Below are 26658 nucleotides of genomic sequence, written 5' to 3'. Positions count from 1 at the left end.
TATTAATTTTAATTAATTAATTTTTTAATTTTTATTTTTTTATGTTCAAGTGAAGATTTTGTGTCCAAAACTTTGCACACCATCAGGCCCTTACTTAAAAGGGGAAATAAAACTAATTCTGAAAATGCTTTGCTCAGACCAGAACTACTATACAGTAGGTTTCTCTGGACATGGTCCTCGCCATAATCACGGACACACACTCCTCAGGAAGTCCTGATTACTGTTGATGTGACAGCGCATACTACTGTCAATAGTACTGCTCTCCGTGCCCTGGATCTCTGGATAGCTTCCTTCAATTTAAATACATAAAAACTGAAAAGGAACCTCACCATCCTGTTCTTATTTGACATTTTAATATATTTGCTGTGAAGTTATATTTTTTGCTTTTACACAACTGTAAAAAGTAGACAGGCCAAAGTAAAGAAATTCCATTAAAAAGAACTCCCAACATTTTGTGCCACACACAGATGAGCTGTTTCAGAGCTCTGGTATCTGTCTCATCAGAAGGCACTGGAAGTCCACTTTTCTCTAGGCCTGGTCCCACCATTGTACCATGTATCAAAAAACTTTACTCTTCCTTTCAGCTGACAGAAAGGGTTCTGGGTTAAGAAGGAAAAGGGAGGGCAAGGAAAGGACACATTTGCAGTGAGGAATTACAATCAGATGCAGGGAGGAAAGTCAATCCACATTTTTTCTTACATTTTCATTACTCGCACTGTACCAACAAATCCACCCCATCACTTCCCTAACAGGATGGACTAAAAAGCAGCTAGATGTCCAAAGGGCCAAAATTATCGCTAGACCAAATGCCAAGTGATGGCAGTTACATACATCAGAAGAGTGAAAAAGTCCCATCTGGGCTGCACTATATGCTGCTTGGTTGACTTCTGCGTGAGCTAGAGGCACACACTGGAAACGAAGAAATAGCCCTCTTTTACCCACAACTGGAAAGAGGGACTACTTGGAAAGAGAGAAGTCTGAGCTGGGGCTGGGGAAAAAAACCCTGGTTCCTTAACAACTCCTGATGTGCTGCACCCAGAGAAAGCTGGACAGAAGTGAGAATCTACTGCACTGCCTGCAACACTTGGGACACGCTGAAATCACAACTCAGTCAGCGCTTGTTCAGCACAGCCTACAGTTCCTTCCAGAAGCAGGGAGCAAGAGCCAGTGGCTAAATCAACAGAACACCTTCTCCTGGGATTCCTCAAAGGTAATTTTAACCAAAATAACAGATTTGGGTTTAGAAGTTGAGAAAGCATGCATGCCAAGTGTCACAGCACTGACAGGTTTCTGCAGTGAAGGACATGCCTGGTGGTTGAAGATCCATCTGCATTGCATTCACCTACTCAGCAATATGAACACATTTTTGTGTTCAATGATTCTTGGGACTTGAGTGTAACTAAAAATGACTCTCTGGTCAAACTGAAGGAGTGAACTGGCTTTCCTAAAAGCAGCAAGTTGTATGAGGATTCCAAGAGGAGTCAGACTTCAAATCCTCAGATTTTCTCCTTCACATTCAGGCAAAAATTGTGAATTTGTTCTCTGGCAAAATACTAACAGAACCCTGTATGGTCCTTAATTATTTTACTAGTCTAATGTAAAACGTTCCCTTTCTGCTGTTGCCTACAACACCTACTCCCAGCAGCTGTTGGTGCATAATATCATGGAAGGGAAAAAACCCCCCCAAATCTCTTTCTGCCTCCTTTCTCTGCAGATCAGAGTAGTTCCAGTTGCTGAATCACAGATGGGGAATGCAACAAGTAAAAGCTATTATAAACAGGAAAGTGAAGCCATTTCTGCCAGACCCTCAATAAACTGTCACTACTGCATTAGGTGCCAAACTTGGCCTCTTTTCCACATCCTTTATTTTTATCATTAAATATACTTTTCAACAACAGTGATTATACTCCTATTAAGTAACATTTCTGAGCACTGAAGATATAGCACATGACTGTGCAGATGGAGAACATATGTCACTATTTCCATGTTTATTTACTTAGCAGCCCATGGAAGGAGTCAGAGAGTTTTTGGTTAAGAGAACTGAAGCACATGCAATGGCTCAGGACAGTAATCAGACAATAAGAAGTGGTTGTTTTGCCAATTATTTTTTTACACATTGTGAAACTATCCCAGCTATCCCTGCGTAGAGTTCAGTAAACTGCTGTAATCTCGATGTTATAGTTTCTACTTAATTCCTGGAATTGCTACTGATACCCATGATTTATTATGAAAAATCCCATAAATCCCATTCTCCATTCCTCATGCAAAGAAACTGACAGGATCTCCTGAATTCTTTTAAGATGATCTAAATGCACAGATCAAAATAGTCTCATTTATGGAAAGCAAGAGCACTGAGAGAACAACTAGATCACTACGCTCACTCTCAGCTACTGCTTGCTCAAGAAACATTTGGAGATGTGACTACTTCGCACTTAATTTCCCCCATTTTCCCATGTCCTTCTACCCTCTCATTTCTTTGCAAGACATAAAGGAAGTCCTTAAGGATGGATCTGACTCTTGCAAGCAATGTCAGCTGCAAGCAAGAGGGTCACCTCAGATTTGAACTGAAGGAATCTGTTTTAAGTACAAAGTCCCATGCCTGCCAGCATGAACTTTACTACCACAAAAACTATGGTAAAAAAGCTTAAAGATGAAAAAGATTATGTTGCAGTACCACCACCAAATACACAGCCTTAGACCTCAGTCTAACAAGGCTTCCTACTCTGAAGAACCTCCACTAAAACATTTCTGAACAACACCTTTCCACCCCCCACCAGAGAGCATTAATCTGGTTTCCATCCCTTAGCCACTCTGCAAAGAGCTAACCTTCTGCAATGTGGGAGTTCTCCCATAAAGCAGGAATCCCTAGCTAGGGAGTCACGTGTTTGGAAGGCTCCTTCTTGCCATCAGTATTGACCAAACATGTAGCAAACATCCAAAGGCTTTAATGAAGTGCAGTTGTTTAAACTGGAATGAAATAGCCTGCTGCCCTGCCAGACAGGAAGCAGGAAAACAGCGGAGTGAGATTCTTTCAAAAACTGTCAGGTGTTCGGCCTCCCTGTATGTCAAAGGGAAACTGTGCTCTGTAACCCATTTTGCCATCTTTTTCTCAGCTTCAAGGGTATTTTTTTTACTTTGAAGAAGCAGAATCACTTGTCCTCTTTCTAAAGGGCAGTGAGATCCTTTGCATGTTTTGGGAGGAAAAAGGGCTGCCACATTTCTTGTCCTACCTTCTCTAAATGCATGCCCCTTTTCTGAGCTCTTTTGCATAAACAAGGCCATCTACACCTGCAGAGATGGAGAATAAAAAGGAGAGAACATACTTAAATGCAACCTGAAGGAAAAAAAAAAAAAGGTAAGCAGCAGCAATGATTAAATCACTGCTTAATGGACCTAAGACTTATGATTATTAAACCACTGATTTTTAGCTAAAAAACCCTATTCCTAAATAGCATTTGATTCCAATTAGTTAGGTTCACAAGATAATTAATGCTCTCTAAAAATATCCAAGTTTTTCCTGAGTTGGAGCCAAGTTCTTGCCTAATTTGTGGCACTTTTGCAGACGGCAAATCAGTGAGGGATGCAAGCGACAAATGATAAACTATCTCTCTGATGCAGGAATGTATGAGGCACTGCACCTTCTATTTCAACGTAGGAGGCCTCCCCAAAATGACCTTAGAAATAGTGAGAACAAATCAACCTCTAACATCACTAGGAGTGAAATTTAAGACGTTACAGACAACTTTGTGAAGCATCACATTAACATACCTTGAACTTGTTACCTTTAATACTTGTCTGTGCTTCAGCCTTGAGGCAAAAAACCAGACAGGTAACAGCTGTAACACATCACCTGCATCTTGAATGATAGATAGCTAAAAAGAGGTGGGGGAACAAGAAGGGAGTAAGGGTCTTCCCACATGTTCTCATGGGTGCAAGTTGCCTTCTTGTCTGTGACACAGTGGAAGTGCCCAGGCAGCTGCTAAAGAACTGCTGATGATGGTGAAGAGCTACTAAGAGAGTGAAGACAGCAGAATCCTGGAGGCTGACAGAGCATGAAACTTGATTTCTCAACTGGAACTGAAGGCCATGCAAACTGCGCTCTTGGGTCACAGTATAGCTTAGTATTCCTTCTAGGCCAAACTCCTCTGGCACCTAGGCTAGGAGAGCCATTATCATAGATGAGTACTGAAAGAAGTATCACCGCCAAGTAGCGGAAAAGGTAGGAATTAAGGTAACCCTCTGCTACTGTTACATTAAAGAGATACTGGCAGAAGGTGCTTCAGTGTCTGAGCATGTTCTCAGTCCAATTTTTTGTGAACATGTTACTTCTGTTCTCATGGGTTTGGACTGTGGGCACAAGGTGGGATAATGGTCCACCTGAAAAAGCCATATGTGAATACAGCTTGGCTACTTCCATGGCTGAAATCAGGTCACTAATGAAGACCAACTGTCCTTGTCTTTGTGTACTCCTGTGCCATGACCTAATGATGCCACCACCCCTGCAGTGCCATTGGCACAGTTTTGTGGAGTGGTTTTGGCCAATCAGGAACAATATGGGTCCTTACAGAAGTGCCATGTTTTAAATACGGTTTGTATTTTGTAAGGCATTGTATTTTGGATTTCCATTCAGAAATAAAAATGAGCAAAATTCTGGTATACAAACTAATGCTTCTGTGAGATGGATAATAATGGAAGTCCAAAAGAAACACCATCTTAACTACACGCAGCTCTTCTGGTGTATAACCATGAGGTTTGGCAAGCATTCCTTACATTCTATGTTGACACCAAGACTCCTCAGAATAAGCCTTTCACTCTCCTCCTTGTACTGAGAAAAACTTAGTCCCATGAACAGAGTTACTTGTAAGAGTAACTGTTGCAGCACTCCATATTCCTGCAGGCAAACCCCTCTTCCATATCCTCTGTCTTGAGACCTATTGCACCTCTGAGCCACAGGGGTATAAAAGATGCAGAAGATTCAAACTAGTTAGCTGCTGCATTTAAAGGTACTAGAGCACCTCTACACTGGCCTCGACTCTCCCCAGAGTGAGGACACACTCTGTTGCTGCTGTAAGACACACTGGGCTTGTCTCCTATGATGCCAAAGCTACTGCAGCAGGCTTTAACAGACTGCCGATCCCAGGCCTATGTAGGCTTCATGGAATGCTCTGAGGGCAGAAGATGGGTGAAGCATGAAATGAGGGACAGGAAAAGAAAACACAGTAACAGGCCAACATTTTCCTCCAAAGCCTCAGGTGTTTTTACACAGACATTAAACTCAGAATAATAAATAAATGCCTTTAAATTAATGTGAGAGTATTCCCAGCCCATGTTCATGTAGGAGTTTCTGTGTTCCACTAGAACACTGATGTTTTCTGTCTCTATCTCTAAACAGTGTTTAATACCACCTATGTGTACTTCCAGATAAGTTTTTCTAGGGGAAGACAGAATGTAGCAAGCACTCTTCTCTCACAAAACCATAAAAACTGGAGCTGAAGGGAAGTCTGACAATAGTAATAGGAATGTCGTTATACTCTGGACTATTCTGCACAGCCCTAACTAACAAACAGGCTGTAATTAACAGCAATAATCAAGGAAAAAAAAACCAAACATGCAGCACTAGCACACACAATGTAGAAAATTTCTTGTACTTTATCTTCTGGCATTCTTGTCTGAGGAACAAACTACACCCCACAAGGAGATGGAAATTTTGCCTGGATATTTACTATGGCATTTACAAGGGAACACCCTTTCTTTGAACTTTTTGGGCCAAAAATCCACTTATTTTTTTAGCTATCCTCAGAATGTTTCTTTTGCTCTCACAGAAAAAAACCCCAGTAGATCTGCCTCATGGCCAGAAGAAGGAGCCAGATCTTAAGTTGTTGCCAATACAGTGCAGCTCTGCATAAAATCAGTACAGCTGCGCACACACCTAGACAGACAGAGATTTTGCCATTTCTCTATGCTTTACACTAATGAAAAACTGCAACTTAATGCTAAATTGTACTGTGTTTTGTTTCAAACCTGGTAGGTCCAAACTCGATGACGTGACCACAGACTGTATGATTATGTTATACACACTTTTGTAAAATCAATCTTTCTGAAAGTGCTGCCCCTCCCCACTACCCCCAAGGTCCATTCATTCTTCTCATTCTTGTAGAGGAAAACACTTCATATTTAATAAATTTCAGACTAGAGAGAAAAAATTCAACTCCTCAAACTACCTTCAGATGTCAGCCCTACTGAAACATCTGCATTGGAAGTGAGAGTTGCTGGTCTGGCTTTGTTTTGCATGGTAACAAATTAAACCCTAGGGTTTCAGCTGAAGAGGTTCCCATTTCTGTTCGGAGTCCTGATTTCTGTTTTCATCAAAACACCCAACAAAAACAGGAGAAACCAATTTCCTGTTTGATGAAACTGATCTATGTTGCTGATTTCTCATTCTCAAGGGAGCTGGTCATGCTCCACCATGCAGTCAACACTGTTTCTGGGTGAGAAGGTTGGGCCATCTGCAGTAGATTTTAAGAGTGACAGAAGAAAACAAGTCTGCTTTCAAGATAGCAGACAAACTGCTGCCATCCATTCTGGCTGTTGGGTACCTGGCAGATAGCTTAAGCTTATCATAAAATGTCTGCAACGTGTTTGCCCTAATTCTGCTCCGAGTGGGCTTTTGCCCCCTTTTTATCATGCTGTTTTCTCCAGCATACTCTTCTTGCTGCCCACTGCCTTTGCTGGAGTTGTACCAGAGTCTGAAGTACCTCTGGATCCCTGTGGCTGAAGAAACAGCGTGAAGAAGCCAGGAACATAGCTGCAAAGGACACAGAGAGAGAGCGCTTCTTCCCTGGGAGTGATTGTGAAATGATCTGATGAACCTGCCAGATGATTTTTCCACAGAGAAGTCAGCTGGACAGGACTGAACAGGAGAGGCAACAGAAAAGCCATCTCACCCCTTCTCCCTATTATCTCTCCTCTCTTACGATGGTGGTAGACAAATGGACAGAAGGTAGTGGGAAGAACATCTGTATTACCTTTTAGGTAAATATCCCTTGAAAGACTGTTTAGACCAAAATCTGCAAATAAATTACTTGTTTAGCTGTGAGTTATGACCTGATGAGCTTTGTGCACCTTTGCTTCTACATTTTCTTCTCCCTCTCAGCAAACCAGGGCAATTAACAGCTGACCATCTCTCAACACTTGAATTATGCAAACTGCATTTTACATAAAATACTTGCTTCATATTGGAAGAGAAGTAGACAATTTTGTTTAATGTGTTGAAAGGAATAGTACTCATTCTTACAGAGAACACACTGCAACGTTCACTGGCCTGGGTAGAGTGAGTATCACAGCATAAATCAGGACAAGGATTTAAAAATAAAATATTCCTACACTCTGTGTTCAACTGGAAACTGATTCTGCCAAATTCTTTTGACCAAATGACAAACACACCATGTACTATCCATCAAACTCCAAACGCAGAGACACAGTAACTGCCTGATTTTGTCACATTAAGAGTGCTATGCTCCAGTCTGGTTAAATGAACCTTTGACAAGACTCTGGGAACAACTTAACGATGCTAGGAAATCCTGATGCCTACTCACAACTTCACAGGCACAGGGACTAAAGCTAAACCTTACAAGTTAATTGTGGCACAAATTACACCCTGGGAATGACTGAAGTATTAAAGGTGATGCTTTGAAGCCTTAGAGAGCCACTAGGGACCAAATAGTTGATTAAAACAAGCTCTAAGTCTCTTAACCTCTCTCCTAACTTGAATAATTAATGCTCTTTGCTGTATACTGCAATCTTATTTTATGCCTGATGCACTCTTTAAGATTTTTAATTTTTTCTTCTCTGAGACAAAAACTAGTTAAAGGTTCACAGAATGCTAAGATGTTTGCTTTTAATTTGTGAGACTGGCACAAGTTTAGAAATAATATGTTTGCATGTGTATTGATGAAAAAATCCTGGCTATGTGTCTCTGAAAAGGTAGTGAAGGCAAGATGATACCAGGTAATCCATAGGGGTAACCAAAGAATGTTGCAGAAAAAACCTTTTCATTAAGGGATTCAATGGACAAACAATTATTCCAGTAAGTGCCTGGTATGATGCAACTCCCAATCCTGAAAATGATTCTCAAATCTCCAAGACCAGTAAAAAGCTTATCAAAGGCCCATGCTAAAATGGTATGAAAAAATAAAAAAAGTTTAAAAATCTGTGACAAATGGCTGATGAATGTTTCAGGCAGTTAAGGGAGACATGTTCAGCACAAAGTCTGTGAGCTCCCACTTCAACTGGGATTGCACAGCTGGAAAAGGATGTTTTCAAGCCATGTCAAATCTCAACAAAGGTAAACGGGCCTGCTTTTTATCCTGTCTCGAGACTCAAGGCAAAGTCTTAACAGTAAAGGTTTTTACAGTCATTCAACTAAAGGCTAAACCTAGCTGATGCTGTATTTACATGTGGAGCCTTCTTCATTGTGACCACCATGTGCAATGGTTATATTGTGGCCAAAGGACAGCTTGGGCACTCCAGGGAGAGCTAAGTCTGATAGGGACAGGAAGATGGATACTATTTCTAAGACATGTCTATTTCTATTCAGACCATGGTTTCTGCTGCTCTCAAGCCCCCCAGATGGTTGATTTTTCTCCTCTAATTGCACATATGAACTTTGACCAGAGGCTTTATTTTCATGACATTCTGAGGTGATCAGAAAAAGTCACTTCCAAGATAAGGAAAAAAGGGTAACTTGTGCATCACTTTCCAACTTTCCATCAAATTTATTTCAGAAATAGCTCTGTACTTAACACAAAAGAGTCTGTTTTGGCACAGAAACTTATTTTCTAAAGCCTCAGATGACATCTAGTTGGAAAGGATGAGATGTTTTTCAATACTGTATAGAGACGTAAAATTACACCTCTGCCTTTCTGGTCTACACACATCAAAATTGAATCTGGATTTCACCTTCATCTGACAACTTAATTTTTAAAAATTCTCCTCAGAAATGGTACTGGTATACACAGAAAACTCTTCTATTGGTGCTTTTTCGTTAGTTTTAGGATTTTCTTGCTCCTCTACAGTTCAGTTTTAAATGCACAGGAAACACGCTACATGATGCAGAGTTAGAAAAATTCTGAACCAATGAAACATCATGATTCATATAGGTATCATGTTACTTAGAACTTTTACTTTTCCAACAGAAGAGGTATATAAGCTGATACATAAGGCCTGGAGAGAAAAATGAGTCACTCAGTTGCAAGGACTTGATCCAAAACTCACTAACACTAGCAGAAATACTCTTACTCACTTCAACAGGCTTATCAAAACTATGGATATGGTTAAAACACACCAGCTGCACACATCATTTGTTCAGGTGAAAAACCTGTATCAAAGTGACCAAGAAAAGCTCCTTTCTTTTTTTTACAATTTTGCAAGCAAAGCCATTGGTTAGATGTTAAAACTTCTACACTTCTATGACGGTGTGGAAAGCTCTCTGTCTGACTCTAGATTTTTTTAAAGAGTTTTTTTGATGGGACTAGATCTGGATCAAAATTCTACTTTGGAAATTACAAAACAACAATCTTCCACCATACCAAAGGAAAACCTTCAAGCAAGTTTGCATGATCTGCCTCATCTCAGTTATGAATACTTCGATCCTTCTGGGTTTTACATTACCATAAGAAACACTTCAGTAATTGACAATACCTGTTATCGCTTCATACACGCTGTACCTTAGGAACCTTTTTGGCATCACTCTGTGGGTACAAGCTCATAAGGCTTCAAGAAGTAAACTCAGCAAAAGAAGCTTCCACTGCCAGAAATGCCCCATCTTCATAAAACAGGTTACAGATTGGAAATAAGCTACTTCGGTGCCTGAAGCCACTTAAAATGCAAGCAAAACCACTTCAGTATCATGCAAGCTACCATTAATCTGTGTCAGAGTCATTCCTACCAAAAAAACCCCCTCCTGACATGAAGAATTTACTGACATTACACTTCTAAATTACCAAAGGAATTTATCTCTATTGTGTGCTCCGTTTTGAAAATTCTTGTAGCGTCTAAATACTTTTTTTTACTCAGCCTTTGCTTTGCTTCCTATAGCAACATGCCCAAGAATCTCCACCTGAATTTCCCAAAGCAAAGCAGGAAATACTGGGCTTCAGGGGACAAATTTTTGAGAAGACAGATTTCAATGTAAAAAAATCTGAGAAAGGATGCCTGCTTGCTTCCAGATGTATTTATTTTCCACACCAAATATCTGTTAAAAGCCATCTTCTTCAGTCTTTATGCAAACAATAATCATGGTTTTGCATTATTAAGTCTTAAAAAGACTTTTTTCAAGGTGATCAACCTACCAAAGTTCCATGGCCTTGTCTATAGCACTTGCTTGCTATACCCACCTTCCTCACCCACTTGTCTTCCAGTACCCTAATTTCTTCTATACTTACCCATCATGATGTTATGATACCCTCACTAGAAAAACACTCATTTGCATTTCTTCTGTACATAACCATTGCAGTGTTATGCTCAGACTGTTGCCCATAATGAGTTAAACAAGTCTTGTAAGAAAAAGAAAAAATACACAGAATGACAGTGATAAATGTTTTTGCCAGTATTAATGAGGCATCAATTCGCTGTTGCTTAGTCATTGGTATTTTGCATCCTTCCTCTTGGTTTAGATCCATGCTTTCTTGTTTTCTCTTCTCCTTACATGACAACCAGTCATTTTAACAGAGTATATTCACAACAGAACCTCTGCATATTATCAGAGACAAAGAGTCAGTAACAGAAGGCAGCTCCACGTGGAAGAAACATTCTTAAAAATAAATTAAAAAGAGTAAAGTATACAAAAGTATTTCATCCCACAAAAGGGGTTCATGATTATAGAGAGCTGTTAAGCACTCGACAGGTGCTGTACACAAAGACTCTCCAGTCAAGCCTTTTCTATCTGTACATAGATGAGTCTCCAGGTCTCTCCAAACTGCTCAGTTTTTGTAAGCATTAGTTAATGCTTAATTAAGCATGTACATTCCAACTTCCTTGCCCAGCTGTAATCCAAGGTTTTCCAACTCATCTTGTTTAAAATTTTTATCTGCTTTCTTTTTGGTTATCAAGATCTGCAGGTTTATGTGTCACAAGGTAACACACTAGGAGCCATCTGACATTTTCCTCAAGGAGATGTTTCTTTTTCAATTTGCCATTTTTCAATGGCATCAGGTCTCAGGAGAAGCCTTCTTTTAGTGAGAGCTAAGCTAGAACTGAAGAATATTTTTCTTATTTAGAAATTAAAAACCAAGGTGAAAAGAAGAACCAAAACAAACTCTTGTCCAGTTTTAAGATGCAGATTCAATAGATGAAAGCATGAAATGGCACTGCCTTGTGAGAGAGCAGAAACTAAATCCTGAGACTGAAAATCTGCAGGTCTGTGAACTAATTCAAACCTTCAGATTCAACAGGCACATTTAGCCTGAGGTCTTACTGTGGCTGGAGACATTTTGTACACTCTCTTTTTCACACTCCCTTTCCTGTTCTGTTTTCCCTCCTTGTCAATTACCAGTAGAATCTCAGAGTGCTGCTGGTGGTTCTCCTCCAGATTCATGAGAGGCACCCACTGAAGAGTGTAGTCCATGCTATGATATGTGTTGTTAACTGGATGCCTTGGGGCTTGGATGGACCTTGTAAACTTAGTGAAAATTTCCACATACAGTATGACAAGTTCAAGATGGTTGGTAAAACTTCATTAAGGCAGTAACTTCTACAGGGTAACTAAAGGAACACCTTCCAAAAAGGAATATTGAGAAAGGGTGACCCAGCTTCCAGAGGGCAGAAGCACCTATCAAAAGGAAGGGAGGAAGGACACAGCATGGCAGAAGAAATGTTTAGCTTTCTTTGACTATGCCATTGGAATCACCACTGGAATGAAAATTTCTTCCTGTCTGACGAAAAAAAGAACTTCTAGTAATATACTAAACACTTTTTTTTTTTTTTCCCCCAACTAGAAAGCTATCCAACCCATGAACATCAGGTTTTGTTTTGCATTCTCAACAGGAAGAATCACGAAAATCTAGTGGAAGAAAATGCTCATCTGAAAATTGGGTCCAAAATCCAAGAAACCACAAGATGCAAATCTCTCCTGCCTTGATGGACCTCCATTTCATCAAAGTTTAAAGTCTTTTCAGTGAATGTGTTCTGAATTAAAATTTGTAAATAAAATTCAAAGTTTCCATGATTTCAGGTTTCATTGGAAAGGCTCTTTACAGATCTAGTCCATGTGCTGTTTTGTAGGGAAATCTGTTGCCCTAGTGGCTGTGCAGATGATAAATTATATGCGGCATACTCCTAAATTAAGCCTAGGCAACCCACTGAATACTTATACATATGGTGAAATTCTACATTTCAATAATTATACTCAAGTAGTGGATCAAAAATAAGCAAAAGAAGGAATAACTAGCATAGACTACAAGTATTTCATTTACTAGTTCTGCCAGGCCAACGGGACATCATCTTCATTAATACCTTGTGCTGCAAAAAATGGGGTCCACATGTTAGATAAAAGAAGCTCCTGGTTTTAAGACAACAGTTCCCTGACCTCCAGTAACTGCTGTTCTGCTTAGGAGGTAACTGATGAGATGAACATGATAGGTATCATTCTTTTGTTGCATCATCAATGAACCTAAAAGGTCATTCAAATCAAGAGTCCAGTTAAAAAAGAACTTCCTCTGGTGAGTCTTGCTGAAAAAAATGTGTTAAAGACTTCCTAACTTCCTAAGACAGAGAAGAAGATACAAACGGATTTTCCATGGAACAAGCAGTTGAATTTTAGACTGGATATTAGGAAGTAATTTCTTTATTTCTTTACAGAAAGGGGTTGTTGGACATTGGAATGGGCTGCCCAGGGCAGTGGTGGAGTCCCCATCCCTGGAGGTGTTTAAGAGTCGGGTTGACATAGTGATGAGGGATCTGGTGTAGTTGGGAACAGTCAATGTTAGGTTAATGGTTGGATTGGATGATCTTCAAGGTCTTTTCCAACCTAGATGATTCTGTGATTCTGTGACATGAACAGCCCATCTTTTTATTGGTGGAATGGAAGGCAGTCTTAGAAGTCTTAGATACTAGAAAACACAGTTTTTTGGGGGTTTTTTTGTTTGTTTGGTTGGTTTTTTGTGTTTTTTTTTTCTGATCTCTGTATTTTTGTTTGGTTCTCTCTTAATTTGAAACTCAACATCTGTAATCAAGGAAAGGAAGGAGAAAAAAAAGTGAAGCATTATTGAAGACGATGGGCTTAAATAGTCTACAAAACTTGGGACTGGTTATGATACTGCCTCTGTTCTTCCTCCTTCTCCCTTTCTTTGTCACAATTGTCACAGATGTCACTGGCTGCATGAGGCTCCTAGTGTGGGCCAAGAAGCTTTTGTTTGGTTAGCTTTTTAAAGTAGAGAACAGTGAGTCTGTTCTTCTTTCTGTGGCACATCATCAACAATATTACAAAGAACAGGAGGGGGACATTGAAGCCAATTTCTGCTTTTTGGCACAAAGCATGTGGCTCCTAATTTATTTTATGGAAGCTTTCTAGCAAGTGTTTTCAGGTAATTAGGAAAGCAAAGAACTGTTAGGATTTTTACATAGTTATTCTGATGCCTCACATTTAAAACCCTAAACAATAGTAAGGGTCATACAATGCATAAGCTCGAGAGCATACAGAAAACAACCACAGAAAATAAATAAAATAGTAAAAAGAACATATAAGTCACAGAAGAACGTTGTCCCATCTTAATGAAAACTCTTAAAAAAAGCTGTACTGTATTAAGTAAACATAGGCTAGTGAACTATCTGCAAGTTTAACCAATCAAAACCTAAAAGTAGTCTAATTAAAATTTAAGTCCTGTCACTGTAAACTTGCCAAAAGTCCTCCTGCACATTATACAGTGAAGAAAAGTTACGATGCATTCTTAAGATTCCTTATGCTTTACAAATCCACAGCTATGCTCAGCTGGGAAACGTTAAAAAAAAAAAAGGCTGGAATCCTTTTCAGAATAAAAGATTTCAAAATATGCTGGTTTTCCTTTAAAGAATATGTTTCAATTTGTTTCTGTCTGTCTAAAAGAAGAATACAGTAGTTGAGCAGAGCAGACGTATTTTAAAAAACGACTTTGAGTTACTGAGGTCAAATTCTTCCTAATGTATGCATCTTCAATTATCTTCACATATACAGCCGATGGCTGCAATCGTCAGTTTATTTGCAGTGTATCTAATACTAACCCTTTTTAAAAAACTTATTTTTGAAGCACCTGCTAATGATGTCAAAATGAAACTTCTCTGCAGCTGCAAAGTACCCATTTTATAATTTTTGGTGACACTCAAAAAGTATGCTCACCCCATCAAAAGGTCCTTTCATGTAGAAAGGGTAACTCTAATATGATAGACCCACTATCTTTAAGAATAGGTTAAAACAATATTTAATTATATAAGCTATTGATAGAGGCAGAAATGCTGCATTTATTTTGTTCAATAGGTTAGTAGGGCACTTGAGGAGGAGGAAATTGACTTGAATTACAAAAGCAAAAATTAAGAGGAAATTTCATTTTGTCTGAAGTAAGCTAGAATTACAACTGAAAATAAGCAAAATGGAATAGTGTAACTTTGTTTAGAGTTAATTGAGCACACAAGGAAGCTGGACCCACTTACATAAAATAGGATTCTGATCCAATACGCCAGTGCTGACATGGACTCTAGATTCCTCTATTCATGTTGCACTCAAAACCCAATGAGAATTCCTGCTGACCTATTTCTCTTAACACAGAACAAAGGAAAGATGCTCCAGAGGTACAAGGTGAATTACAAGATGGTAACTGGCAGGGAGTATAATACAACTGATCAACTTTCCAACACAAACACTGGAGTATTTCAGTTCTTTCTTGCACTGGTGACAGACAATACCTTTCCCCCATCATATGTTTATGTATAGTCTGGATCCCTCAGTGTACCTTCCTCATGCAGGCATACAGTTATCAAAGTCTTTGTTAAACCTTCCCCTGAGGGAATCCTTTAGCTTCTAGTCACAAACCTGCCTGTGTCTCTTCTCTGAACAGAACTACCAACTCTAACAAGTTACACCAAGAGACTCTCTACATGTAAGTAATATCACATTTTAAAAAGCAGCATGGCCCTCATAAACAGCTATACAACCATGATCCATATATCCACTGCACTTACTTCACATCTTATGAGGAAACAACTAAGGAGAACTATGATATTCAGAGTGTGAGAATAAGAGAATAGAAACAAGATCAATATAAATACCGTACAGTTGAGAAATATTTTATTATAACTACTCCTTTTGTCCAGCTCACAAAACAAATATAATTCAGATAAGCTCTGTCAATTTTGAACCTTTTGTCCTAGAAAAATCAATGGCTTTGGATAAAAACAGCATACCTTCTCTGACAATAAAGAACTGTAAATTGCTATGTCAACTGCAGACTCCGAATGCATACTGGTAAAAGGACTTGTCCATAAAGCAGTAACAACAATAATAATCTTAGCAAAATGTGATGACAAGTTTCTGTTTAGTGACCCAAATGCCTTCTTTCTCTTTAGTAATTGAAAGTCAACACAAGAGAATTAAAGAACATTTAAATGGCTGTAGGTTTTGCCAAGGATTTATCCTTCAAAGATCCACATAAACAGCCCCTCTCCAAACAGGAAAGTTTATGAAAGTTCAAAAAGTGATCAGCAAAATTCCTGAAAGAAAAATTTTCTAAGAGCACTTGAGTGCAAAATACATTTCCTCAGAACTGATAAGCTGTGGTCAGAAATTGTTGGTGACCTGCATTTTAGGGAAGTAGTAAAACTGCCACAGTAAAGTGTCAGGACATTGCCCTACTCTCATCTCTTTCCTGTGCATCTCTTCGGGCTATTGCTGGAGACAAGGCATGAGGTGAGTCTGACTGCTAGAGCTATTCCATGTCTGCAGCCAGAGAGAGTTTTCCATCAGCCTCAAATACATTCTCATCCAAGTTCACAGACATAATCCCAAACAGAGCTTTTTGCTCTCAACTATATTAGCCATGTATTCAGGGCATACGGAGAAACCCAAGCACCAAGACATGAGACTCACCTGTGCATTCATGTTGTAGTCCTTTCCCGTAGTATCCTTTTTCACAGATGCACTCAAACTGGCCAGTGTGAGTGCCACATTTACAGCTTGCCATGATGTCGCAGCAGTTTTCATTTGCCTCACAGAGATATGAACAATGCGATATATCTTCTTGGATATAGCTGCCAGAGGGCAGGTCTGAAATGGTATCAATTTATTAACAAAAAATACCAACCAAAAGTTCCCCCACAGCCTCACATTATGTCATTAGTGAAATGTTTCTTAAAAACCCTAGGTTCCAGTTCTAAGCAGTAACGATGGCACCATGAACCAGATCCTTGCTACACTTAAAATGTAAAAAAAAAAATAAACTGGTGTTCTTATTCTGGAAAAAGGCTCACTGAAATCCATAGCATAAAGATCCTCAAATTTTCTCACTTGACTTCTTTTGAACATATGACTGCCAGAATGCAGTCTCACTCCCAACAGAAGCTGCTGAAACAGCTTTTCCTGGCTTTGGTCGATGCCATCTTTAGAATCAGGAGAGCGTTTGGTCATGGCATGTGTAACCACTTGGTCATATTAAAAAAAATTAAATCTTTCCTTTGGCACATTCACAGAGACCAATTAAACCCTACCTGGAACAAACAGAATGGCAGTAAAACACACTACTTATGTAAAAGCAGCATGCTTTTACACATCAAATGTAGCAAATAAATGCTAATGGCTAGTCTGATGCATGCTCTAAGCCTCCATCAAGCATCACTGGCTTACAAACAAAGGTCTAGTTATATGTCTCCATTTGCTTGTCTAAACATTCTAGTTTCACGAAGAATTTTTTTTAGAATACAGTAGATTAAAAAATGATAAAAACACAGTCCCAACTCTCTTTCCATCCCTTGCTCTTTCCAATTTTACTGAATGCGTAAGGTCATAAATGTAAACCATATTTACCCTTATATGCACAGATCTCAATCAGTCCTGAAAAGGCTAGCTTTTGTTGCTGTTTAAAACACCAACAGGTATTAAGGCTATGTTTTCGCTTACAGTCCTAAGGTGTGTACTAGATGTTCTTGGGCAACCATGTATCTGACTAGCAGGTTCACCTACAGCATAAATTACATTGGCCTAAGACCACAGTCTGCTCTTTGTGGACAAAATGAAGAGCAGAATGGAGGCAAGTACGTATATACCAAGGAGAATTTGGCTCACATTTTGTTGATGAAGAGTTAGTCAAACAGTTTATCCTTTTACCTGAGGAATGAACACCTCTGCTAGAAAGTAAAAGGAAAAAAAAATCCCAAACAAAAGAAGTAAATCAACAATACATGAAATGTAATTACAAGACAGTACTGAAGGTCCTTCTATTCAGACCTCTCTGCTCTCTGTAGACTTCTGAGGTTAGTAGGTTAATACCTTCATGAAGAGCCCTGCGTGCCAGAGCTTCAAACTCAGTAAAACTGTGAAGAAGGTAACAGTGATCTTCTTTTGGATGGGATGCCATGTCATTCAGTTCTCGGATATTCCCCTGCCATATCCCAAAGGTGAAGATCTCCACTCCAAATTCACGCAAGGATGCTGCAATGGGCCGTGGGTCTCCCCCATTGGAATATCCATCAGTAATGAGAAATATCACCTTTGTGGCATTTCCACGGGCATGCCGTAATATTTGCTGGAAGAGAAAATTAAATGGCACACCTCAAGAAAGGGTTAGCAGTGGTTGATCTCTACACTACTTCACCCATGATGTGGTGATGTGGCTCCTTTTCTTTGAATTACGCAGCTAGATTAAGTTCTTGCAAGACCACTCACTGTAATGAAGATCTGCCATCTGCAAGCAGAGCCTGTTGTTAGACAAGGCCAACCACTGAGTCATACTTCAGATGGCTAGTCTGCAGAAATCACAGAAATCATGACACCATCTGAAATGCGACACTTATCACAGACTGATAAAGTCACCCATGTGTCAGACAGCAATGATCCTGACCAGTGCTTTAGCAGCTTCATTCAGACTGCAGTTGGAATAGGTAATACAAACACTGAAAATCTAGTTCGAGACCCATGGGACTGAAGTTTAGATGCTGCCAACTGACTCAGTGCCATGGGAATAATGTGGATGTGTTATCAGTTGCCAGTTTGGTCCATGTTGCTTTTCCGTTCAGCATATGCATGCCATTCAGTTCCAAACTCACTTGACCATTCACGTAGATGAAAACTCACCAAACTCCACTATGAAAATAAGCTGAAAATGTGCCACAAATGGTGGCACACCTGTTCTCATTATTGTGGCCTTCAGTATGTAATTACTGGAGAAGCATGAGAAGTATTTTATTAGGGATTACTTTGCTCAAAAAAATCCACAGATCTATTGGAAAAATTGTAGGGACTGACAGATCAATGGAAGGTGAAGAATCAGTCAAAATTGTAGATACAGATGTTGAAAACAGCTCTTACACACAGTATCAACTTTACAGGAGGAATCTATAAGGGGCTAACGCTTCCACTGTGATTACCTGGCCACAAGCCCAGGAATTTTTAATTTCCACATGTTCCTTCCCACCTGTCCTGCACCATTTCCTTGTCTAGAAGGTGAAATCTACTGAACTTCTGGAAGACAAAATAGTGGCTGTGACATTCTCTTCCCATATAAGGCAGATGAAAAAGCTATTCACCTGGTAAAGCCAGAAGAAATTTAGTATTGGATGCAGAGACAGAGAACATGCCACATAGCATGTACATACATACGCATGGGTATGAAGGAAAAGGTAGTGAGACAGTAACAACAGTCTTAAAAAAAAGGCATCTCAGATACGTGATGTATAATACAAAAATATAGCTGTGCCCAATGCAGCTTCATAAGACTCTCTTTATAAAGGAAAGTTGAATAGGTTTTAGAAACAGAGGAGAACATGGGATTAGTTAGAAACGAGTTCCTACTCATTGCCAGGCTAGTAAATTATAAATAAAAAGCAAAGAATTTGGGTCTATCTCCTACAAAACAAGCTTCAAAAGAGTGACCATGTACAGGTTGACTTGCTTCCCTAAAATGCACCCTCAGCATGCCTCCTACAGTCAGCTACTGAATCTTCACTAACAGCACAACTGCACTAGGAAACCGGAACCTGGAAAAATAAGCAGTCCTCAAAACTGTAATTTTATGCATGGAAAACAAAACCTGAAGCGTGACAACAATCATTAGTTTCTTATGACATGATGCATTCAAGGATTGAATGTCAAGTCAGAGACAATAGTTATGAAGTTTAGCATGTAACCTGTTGAAGAGAAAGAAGTGACTCAAAGAACACTCGGTTTTCTTTATTCAGTGCCAACTGCTTGCTCCTATTACATTAAATCTATCTGTACCTCCCACCACAGTGAATTCTTTTTTGTTGGTGATACATTTGTTTTTCTTGCAAATCTGAGGTAACAAGTACAACATATTTTCATGTCATTTTATGTTTTCACCCAGTAAATTATAAGGTCCACTTCTGAGTTATTGTTAATCTTCTCCCAACAGATGTCTGGATTGTGGGTTGGTTATTTTAGCCCAAACACAGCATTCCCTATTTGTCCCTGCTGAATTGTGCTTTTCTTCCTTAAAACAGTTTGCCAGGATCACTTTAGCTTGTCTGTCATGGCCTCAGAAATTGCCCATAGTCCCTTCCACCCTGCTGCCATCTATAGATTTAAGGATAATTCCTTCTAATACTTCAGACAAAACATTTGTGACAATACTCGGTAGTGTCTGGGCAGAATTTCAACTTAGTAGCATACAAATTACTACCACTTTTATTTCAATAGATTGTAACATGCTACAATCAATACAACAAACCACATTTGACAGACAGTCAAATGATACCTCAGAAATCATGTCATTATATGATGAGCAGTACATGTATTTAAGTCACCCTTAACAAACACAAATTCCAAACCTGAGATGAACTGAAATGAGTAGTTTTATTACAAAATCTGAAAGTAAGACTTAGAAAGTAAAATTGTCCGGCTTTCAGATCAATCAAAAGCTTACAAGTTAGGCCAGTCCAAAGAACCTGCAGAGATTTGTAACCTTTCTCTGTTAGGCCACATTTCAGGACAACTTGATTTTGATTTGGCAGTTCACTGATTTCAGGTAGATACTAAACAAACACAAGCACACACACCATAAATAAAAGCACAGACTATTGGCACCATGGTCTGAAAGACTGCCAAGAAATGTGTTGCTGTTGGGCTTGATTTTATTACTATTTGTATGCAAAACCCAAAGGGAGTGAAACCAAGTTTTCTTGCAGATACAAATACTCTTCACAAACCAAACCTATTGTTCCTCATGTTGCTTAAGTCATGCTTAAGTGGAAAACCAGAATGAAGTGAAAAACCAGAATGAGGTGGAAAACCAGAATGAAAAGAATCAGGAAGATAAGGCAATATGAAGACAAACAGTAGGAAAAAAATACAAATGCCTGATTTCAAAATGCATTCTGAAACAGATGCTCTAAGACAAGTGGCATTGCAGGCAGAGAGGGTGGTGCTATTTATGATTAACATATATAATTAATACATTTAGCATTAACTATGCTATCTTAAAATAGCATGTAAGCAACATAAACTTCTATCCAACTTCTTAAGTATTCAGGCTGAAATTTTCCACTCAGGATGTCTGTCTCAAGCTGCTTCAGTGAAAATGGCTTTTATTTCAAATAACAAGATGAGAAAAAACATATGTTGTCCATACTGACTTATTTTTTGCAACCATTGCATCTCTGAGCTTTGCAGAAGGAACTTTCAATCTGTAAATCACATTTATAATGAAAGTGGAAAAATACGCCCCAAATATATGCAAGTTGTGGAACTTGTGTAACTGAGGAAGAAATCACAACTTGCACAGGGTTAAGAGACATAATGGAGATTGCCAGTGCAATTCTCTAAAGATCCCACCTGCATGCAGCTTGCTGTAGCAGAATATGTTTTCAACTCGTGATTATGTCGTAAGACTTACAGAAGGGGGAACAAAGCTTAATTTTGGCAGGACATGGCTTTGCAATTTCAGTAATATCCTTTCAGCACTGTTTTCCTCTATGTCTAGCACAAAGCTGCACAAACTTTGCAGTGGAAGGTAATGGATGGCATTACACATTGCCTTAGTTTTTCAGCAAGTGATACTCATAGTAGGCGTCAATCAAACTTCTGTATTTTCCCAAAATACAGGGACATGTCTGCATGGCCAATGAAAAAACTAGCTTGACCCAGAGTAGCCTAGCCAGGACAACACAGATCTCAGAAAGGACTATTATTTCTTATTAATAAATTAGCAGAGATCTCTGCTTTACAAAACTAGACCACCACCAATGCCCTCTGAAACTGCTGTGCAGACTACACAAATCCTCCATGCCTTCTGACCCGATCAAGAAAGGTTCCCTGTCTGTAGGCCTTGTGTACAATAGCTTACCAAGCCCTCTTAAAATATGTGGGTCATCAGTTAGAGTGAGTGTGAAGCATCAGGAAAAGACCATTTTTGAGGGGCAAATATCCCTTAGCTACATGACCCTGAGATAAGGCAAGCAGCCAACAGCTCTTCTGTCCTCTACATGTGAAAGGGCAATCTCCTCTTTGGGGCAACACTGCTGTCACACACAGACACAAATTGAGCTAACAGGTAGGAAAACTCTAAGCTGTCTGCTTGCTGCTTGAGGGACTCGAATCTTCAGGCACCAGGGAATCTGAGCAGAGAAACAGACAGGATTGCTACATACTGCCCCCAGAAATCAAAAGAAAACAAAGCCACTGTACAGCTTGGCCCTCATATCTTGCAGCTGTAACTCTAGACACAGAATCCCTGCTGTATGACAGCAGAGGAAAAGAACAAGGGAAAGGAAGAAACATTCAACAGTTGAGGGAGGAAGAAAAAAAAAAAGAGACATAAGTCTATTTCTAAATCATCTGTATATGTCTGGTGGTCCGGTTAACATTTTGTTTCCTTCTGTGAAATCACAGTGACATGAGGGACAGGCCACCATCCAAAGCTGTTGACAATCCAAGCAACAGTCTGCACTGCTCTGCCTCTTCTCTCCAATGTTTGCTGTGTGGCATTTCACAACATTTTTGTTTCCTTTACCCCTGACTCACATTCCTCTCTTCCGAGACGCCTCTTTCCAGAACATCATTTCGAAAGCCCTTTTCTTCCCAACAGAAATTTCATATATTTTAAAATATGTCTTCACTTAACCCCTAAACTTGTAAGCACACACAGAGGTGGCTCCATGTATTTAATCAGTCCCTGTCAACTTAATGGACTGTATCTACACAAAGATGACTTTTTATCATGACAAGGCTTTGCAGTCCTTTCATAAATTGTTAGGTTCTTCAGTAAAGCTTAAAAGCCCACTAAACAGTACTCAGAAGTTAAAAGGACCCTGAGAACCTGTTTCTTTGGTATGAATATCCACATCTGCTTCTCATTTTACCTTCAAATGAAACTGAGCACCAACCATAACTCAAAATATATAAGGTGCTGAATGACCTGTTTAATTGAGAACATAGTCCATTTGATCACTACTATAAATTAATAATAAGGGATAAGTACAAACAAAACAAAACAATTAATGCTCTTGATGATTGCAAAGAAAGGCATGGGGCCACTAGAAACACCTCGTCTTTGACTGTTTTAGTACCTACTTTCTTGTCTACACTTCTTTCACAGGAGAGATAGATCAGTAAGTTTCAGTAATCCTTCCAGATCTTAAATAAAACATTCTTTTCACATTAGCAAAAAGTTATTACCATCTGTATTGTATTCAGTCTTTGCTTAGTGTGTACAAACATCTGGCAGACTCGCCATTTTCTCTGTGCCAACAGCAGTCCTTACAATTAAAAAATGAATCTTGTGCAACAGAAAAGTTGTACAAAGTTCTCCACTAGAAATTCACTACTGTAAGGCAAAATGAAATCCTATCAGTACAGTCATAAAACCAGTTAAACTTCTAGCTTCTGTGGTTTTAATATTAATATAGAGTTTGTAATAAAAAATCAGGGGGTGAGTAGCATTCAGGACCAAAGACTTCTTCAGCCATTTGACAGCTACAGCAATGTCACTGTCAAAGGTTCTTTGTTACAGCCTCGATTACATGTTCTGCATCTAATCTGTAAACGTTTGATCTTAGGCCTTATGTCTGTCCTTACTCAGTGTTTTGCTTTTAATGAAGATTTTGACCATACAGAATTGGCTATTAAATTATCTGTCTAAAGGGAAACAAACTGAAATGGGTTAATCTGTCTCACTTTACAAACTAATCCTTAGATAGCATCAGTCAGCCTCAGGATTCTTGCTAGCAGAAGTTTGTTTTAAAAGGTTTAAGTTGGAACCTCATTTTCAAACAACATTATCCAAGCATTCACCACAAAAATTAAACTGCTCCTTGTATACCTTGTAGGGAATACACTCCCTGAGGGCTACAAAGGACATGTTACTTGTTAGAGGTCTAGAAGGACCATCACCACACCTCAGAAGCGAAACAGAAAGCCCTCTATTAAAGAGCCATTCAGCTCTGCTATACCACTAGGCCACTTAACACTGTATTTGTTTTCACCCCAGGAATGACATAAAACCTACACACCATGGGACGAGTTCTGAATAGAATGACATGATTCTTTTTCCCAGAGGACCACTTACTCACTGCAACAGAAGTAATTCCCATTTTATAATATTACAGAATTAATATAACTATATGTAATACAACATACTCACTATTAAACATATTAAAATGAACAAATTATAGTTCATTACAAAAAACACTGCATAGATTTGAGCTATATATTCAGCAGAATACTAAATCGGTACGTCTTAATTTCTTATGGATGGTTTCAGAAGCGGATCTGCATGTCATTCACAAAGGGAAATGGCAATGCTAAATCCTTCTGTGAAGCTCACCCTTTGTTTTATGGTTCTTTTGCTTTCATCCTTCCTGCAGGTAAAAAAGTCCAAATCTAGAAGAAACTTTTATATAAATAAATACTTTGGAAAGAAATATCAACACTGGGATCAACCATAGCTTTTAGTGGAGTTGAGGCATGTTATCACTGAATCCTGAGCAATCCTAAGGAAGTTGGTCATTTCACAAAAGTAATGCACAGCTAGGAGGTGACAAATAATGTTCCCCTTAATCATGATACAAATGTTGTTATTCCTCCACATAAAAGAGCTGGCTATACAAATGTTGTTATTCCTCCACATAAAAGAGCTGGCTATATCTCTGCTCCCTCCTCTCTAAAACAGCTGAGGTCTGATTTCACCATCTTTTCCTTTGGTCACTGAATACTGCTACTTTCACTGCTCAAATAAATCTTAGCCTCTCTCTAGGTGTTGTTGCCCCTTTCAGGAGAGGGACTAAAACATATTCCACAGTTAGAGGTTTTGGTTTCTAATTGTTACCTTTCACCACTTCCTTCTGCACTGCTACATAAGCTCTAGAGAATGAGTTGTTACCTATATAGAAGAAATAAAAGCTTTCCTTGAATATTCCCCTAACAGGAACTGCACTTATAATTCAGGGAAAGATATATCTACAGAATTAATCTGGATTTTAAATAGTGCTACAAGTAATAGGCTTTTGAAGGTAACAACTGGATTTTTTTTTTTAAGTAAAAAAAAAAAGTTTATTTAAAATACAGTGATATCATGCTGGCCAAGTTTTGCATTACAGTGATTTGCACTTCAGTTAAATAATGTACTAGCTCTACCATTTATTTTTTCATTATTACTTTATGCAAAAATGGGTGGGTCATCAAAATCATGTCCTTAATCTATGCATGTATCTTTTCATCTTTCCTATCCTTCTCATCCCCTCTACCTTCAACCTTCATCTTTTCTTTCCACTGTGTCACCCTCTCTGCTTGCAGTCATCTACTTATCTTTTCTCTTTCCCAAACTTGTATGTGTTTTTTCCATAAATGAGAATGAACTTTCCAATGTCTTGTCAATAACAAAGTGCAAGAATCCTAACTAAATTACCATTTTAGCTTAGCCACAACACTTATCTTCCAAGCATCTCTAAGTCAATGGCAGGTATGACCTGAGTAAGTCTTACAACTGAGTCAGTCATTCTCACACTATGGATCAAAGAACACAGGTAAAAAAGCCAGGCGTGCTCACAGCCCGGAAATGTAGAGACATGTCATCTGAGGAAAGACTGAGAGATCTAGTATTGTTCAGCCTGGAGAAAAGAGGGCTTGAGGTCCTCTTATCCATGTATACAAATAGTGAATGAGGGGGAAGTGACGAAGATGGATCCAGACTCCTCTAATTGGTAGCATGAGACAAGAGGCACAAACTGAAATACAGAAAATTCCACTTAAACAGAGGAAACAACATTTTTACTACAAGGGTGATCAACCCTTGAAGCAGGTTTCCCAGAGAGGCTGTGGGATTTCCATCCCTGGAGATATTCAAAACCCAACTGGACACGGTCCTGAGCAATCTGATCTTGCAGACCCCACTCCGTGTCGGGGGTTGGATTAGATCATCTCCAGAGGTCACTTCCAACCACAATTCAGTGATTCTACGGTTTTGTGATGTGAGAGGAACATACTTGACTTTCAGTTCTTAGCATTTTTTATTAACTTGACGTTGTAGAAAGAGGAAGCTTTTCTGGATTCTGCCTGTAAGGACTGTGTTACATTTTCAATTCTTTAGGTACTGTTGCACAGTTAAAAAGTGGCATTTCATGCATTTTGTACAATTTGAAAAATGAGTAGACCACTTTTACCCTCAGAGAGCAAAGCTATGCACTCCAAGTCTAAAACAATCACCTTCACATCGCACAAAGACTGTTTCTTCCTTGTACTATCAAAAAATAACCAACAAAACCACCACTGTCTTTACAGTAACAGGAGCTACTACATAGAATTTTGACCTACACAATTGTTTTACACTTGAAATTGGGTGCCTTGCAATTCTGACCTCTGAATTAGAGCAAATAAAATGCACCTAGTTTTCAGGAAACTACTAACCTATCGATCCTTTACATTCTATCTCTGAGGTCAGAGAATCACAGAATTATCTAGTTGGAAAAGATCTTGAAGATCATTCGGTCCAACCACTAACCTAACACTGACAGTTCCCAACTACACCAGATCCTTCAGCACTATGTCGACCTGACTGTTAAACACCTCCAGGGATGGGGACTCCACCACTTCCCTGGGCAGCCCATTCCAATGCCCAACAACCCGTTCTGTAAAGAAATGCTTCCTAATATCCAGTCTAAACCTTCCCTGGTGCAACTTGAGGCCATTCCCTCTTGTCCTATCACTTGTTACTTCATTGAAGAGACTCATCCCCAGCTCTTTGCACCCTCCTTTCAGGCAGCTGTAGAGGGCGATGAGGTCTCCCCTCAGCCTCCTCTTCTCCAGACTAAACACCCCCAGTTCCCTCAGCTGCTCCTCGTATGACCTGTGCTCCAGACCCTGCACCAGCTCCGTTGCCCTTCTCTGGACACGCTCGAGTCATTCAATGTCCTTTTTGGAGTGAGGGGCCCAAAACTGAACCCAGTCATCGAGGTGCGGCCTCACCAGTGCCG

The 26658-nt window shown here is 39.3% G+C and overlaps 1 protein-coding gene across 1 annotated transcript in view; it reads right to left on the bottom strand.

The window, feature by feature from the left end:
- Nucleotides 1-26658, bottom strand: part of SVEP1 (sushi, von Willebrand factor type A, EGF and pentraxin domain containing 1) — a 134708-nt gene that overhangs the window by 91106 nt on the left and 16944 nt on the right. The window contains exons 2-3 of the mRNA XM_074931869.1: nucleotides 17507-17762; nucleotides 16112-16288 (exon numbers count right to left, since the gene is read on the bottom strand). Coding sequence (XP_074787970.1) covers nucleotides 16112-16288; nucleotides 17507-17762 — 433 coding nt within the window. The remainder of the gene's footprint in view (nucleotides 1-16111; nucleotides 16289-17506; nucleotides 17763-26658) is intronic.

This window comes from Athene noctua, chromosome Z (genome assembly GCF_965140245.1).
Source record: "Athene noctua chromosome Z, bAthNoc1.hap1.1, whole genome shotgun sequence".
In the NCBI taxonomy this organism is placed as follows: domain Eukaryota; kingdom Metazoa; phylum Chordata; class Aves; order Strigiformes; family Strigidae; genus Athene; species Athene noctua.
The sequence above is the reverse complement of the archived record's forward strand: the minus strand, read 5'-3'. Positions and strand labels throughout refer to the sequence as shown.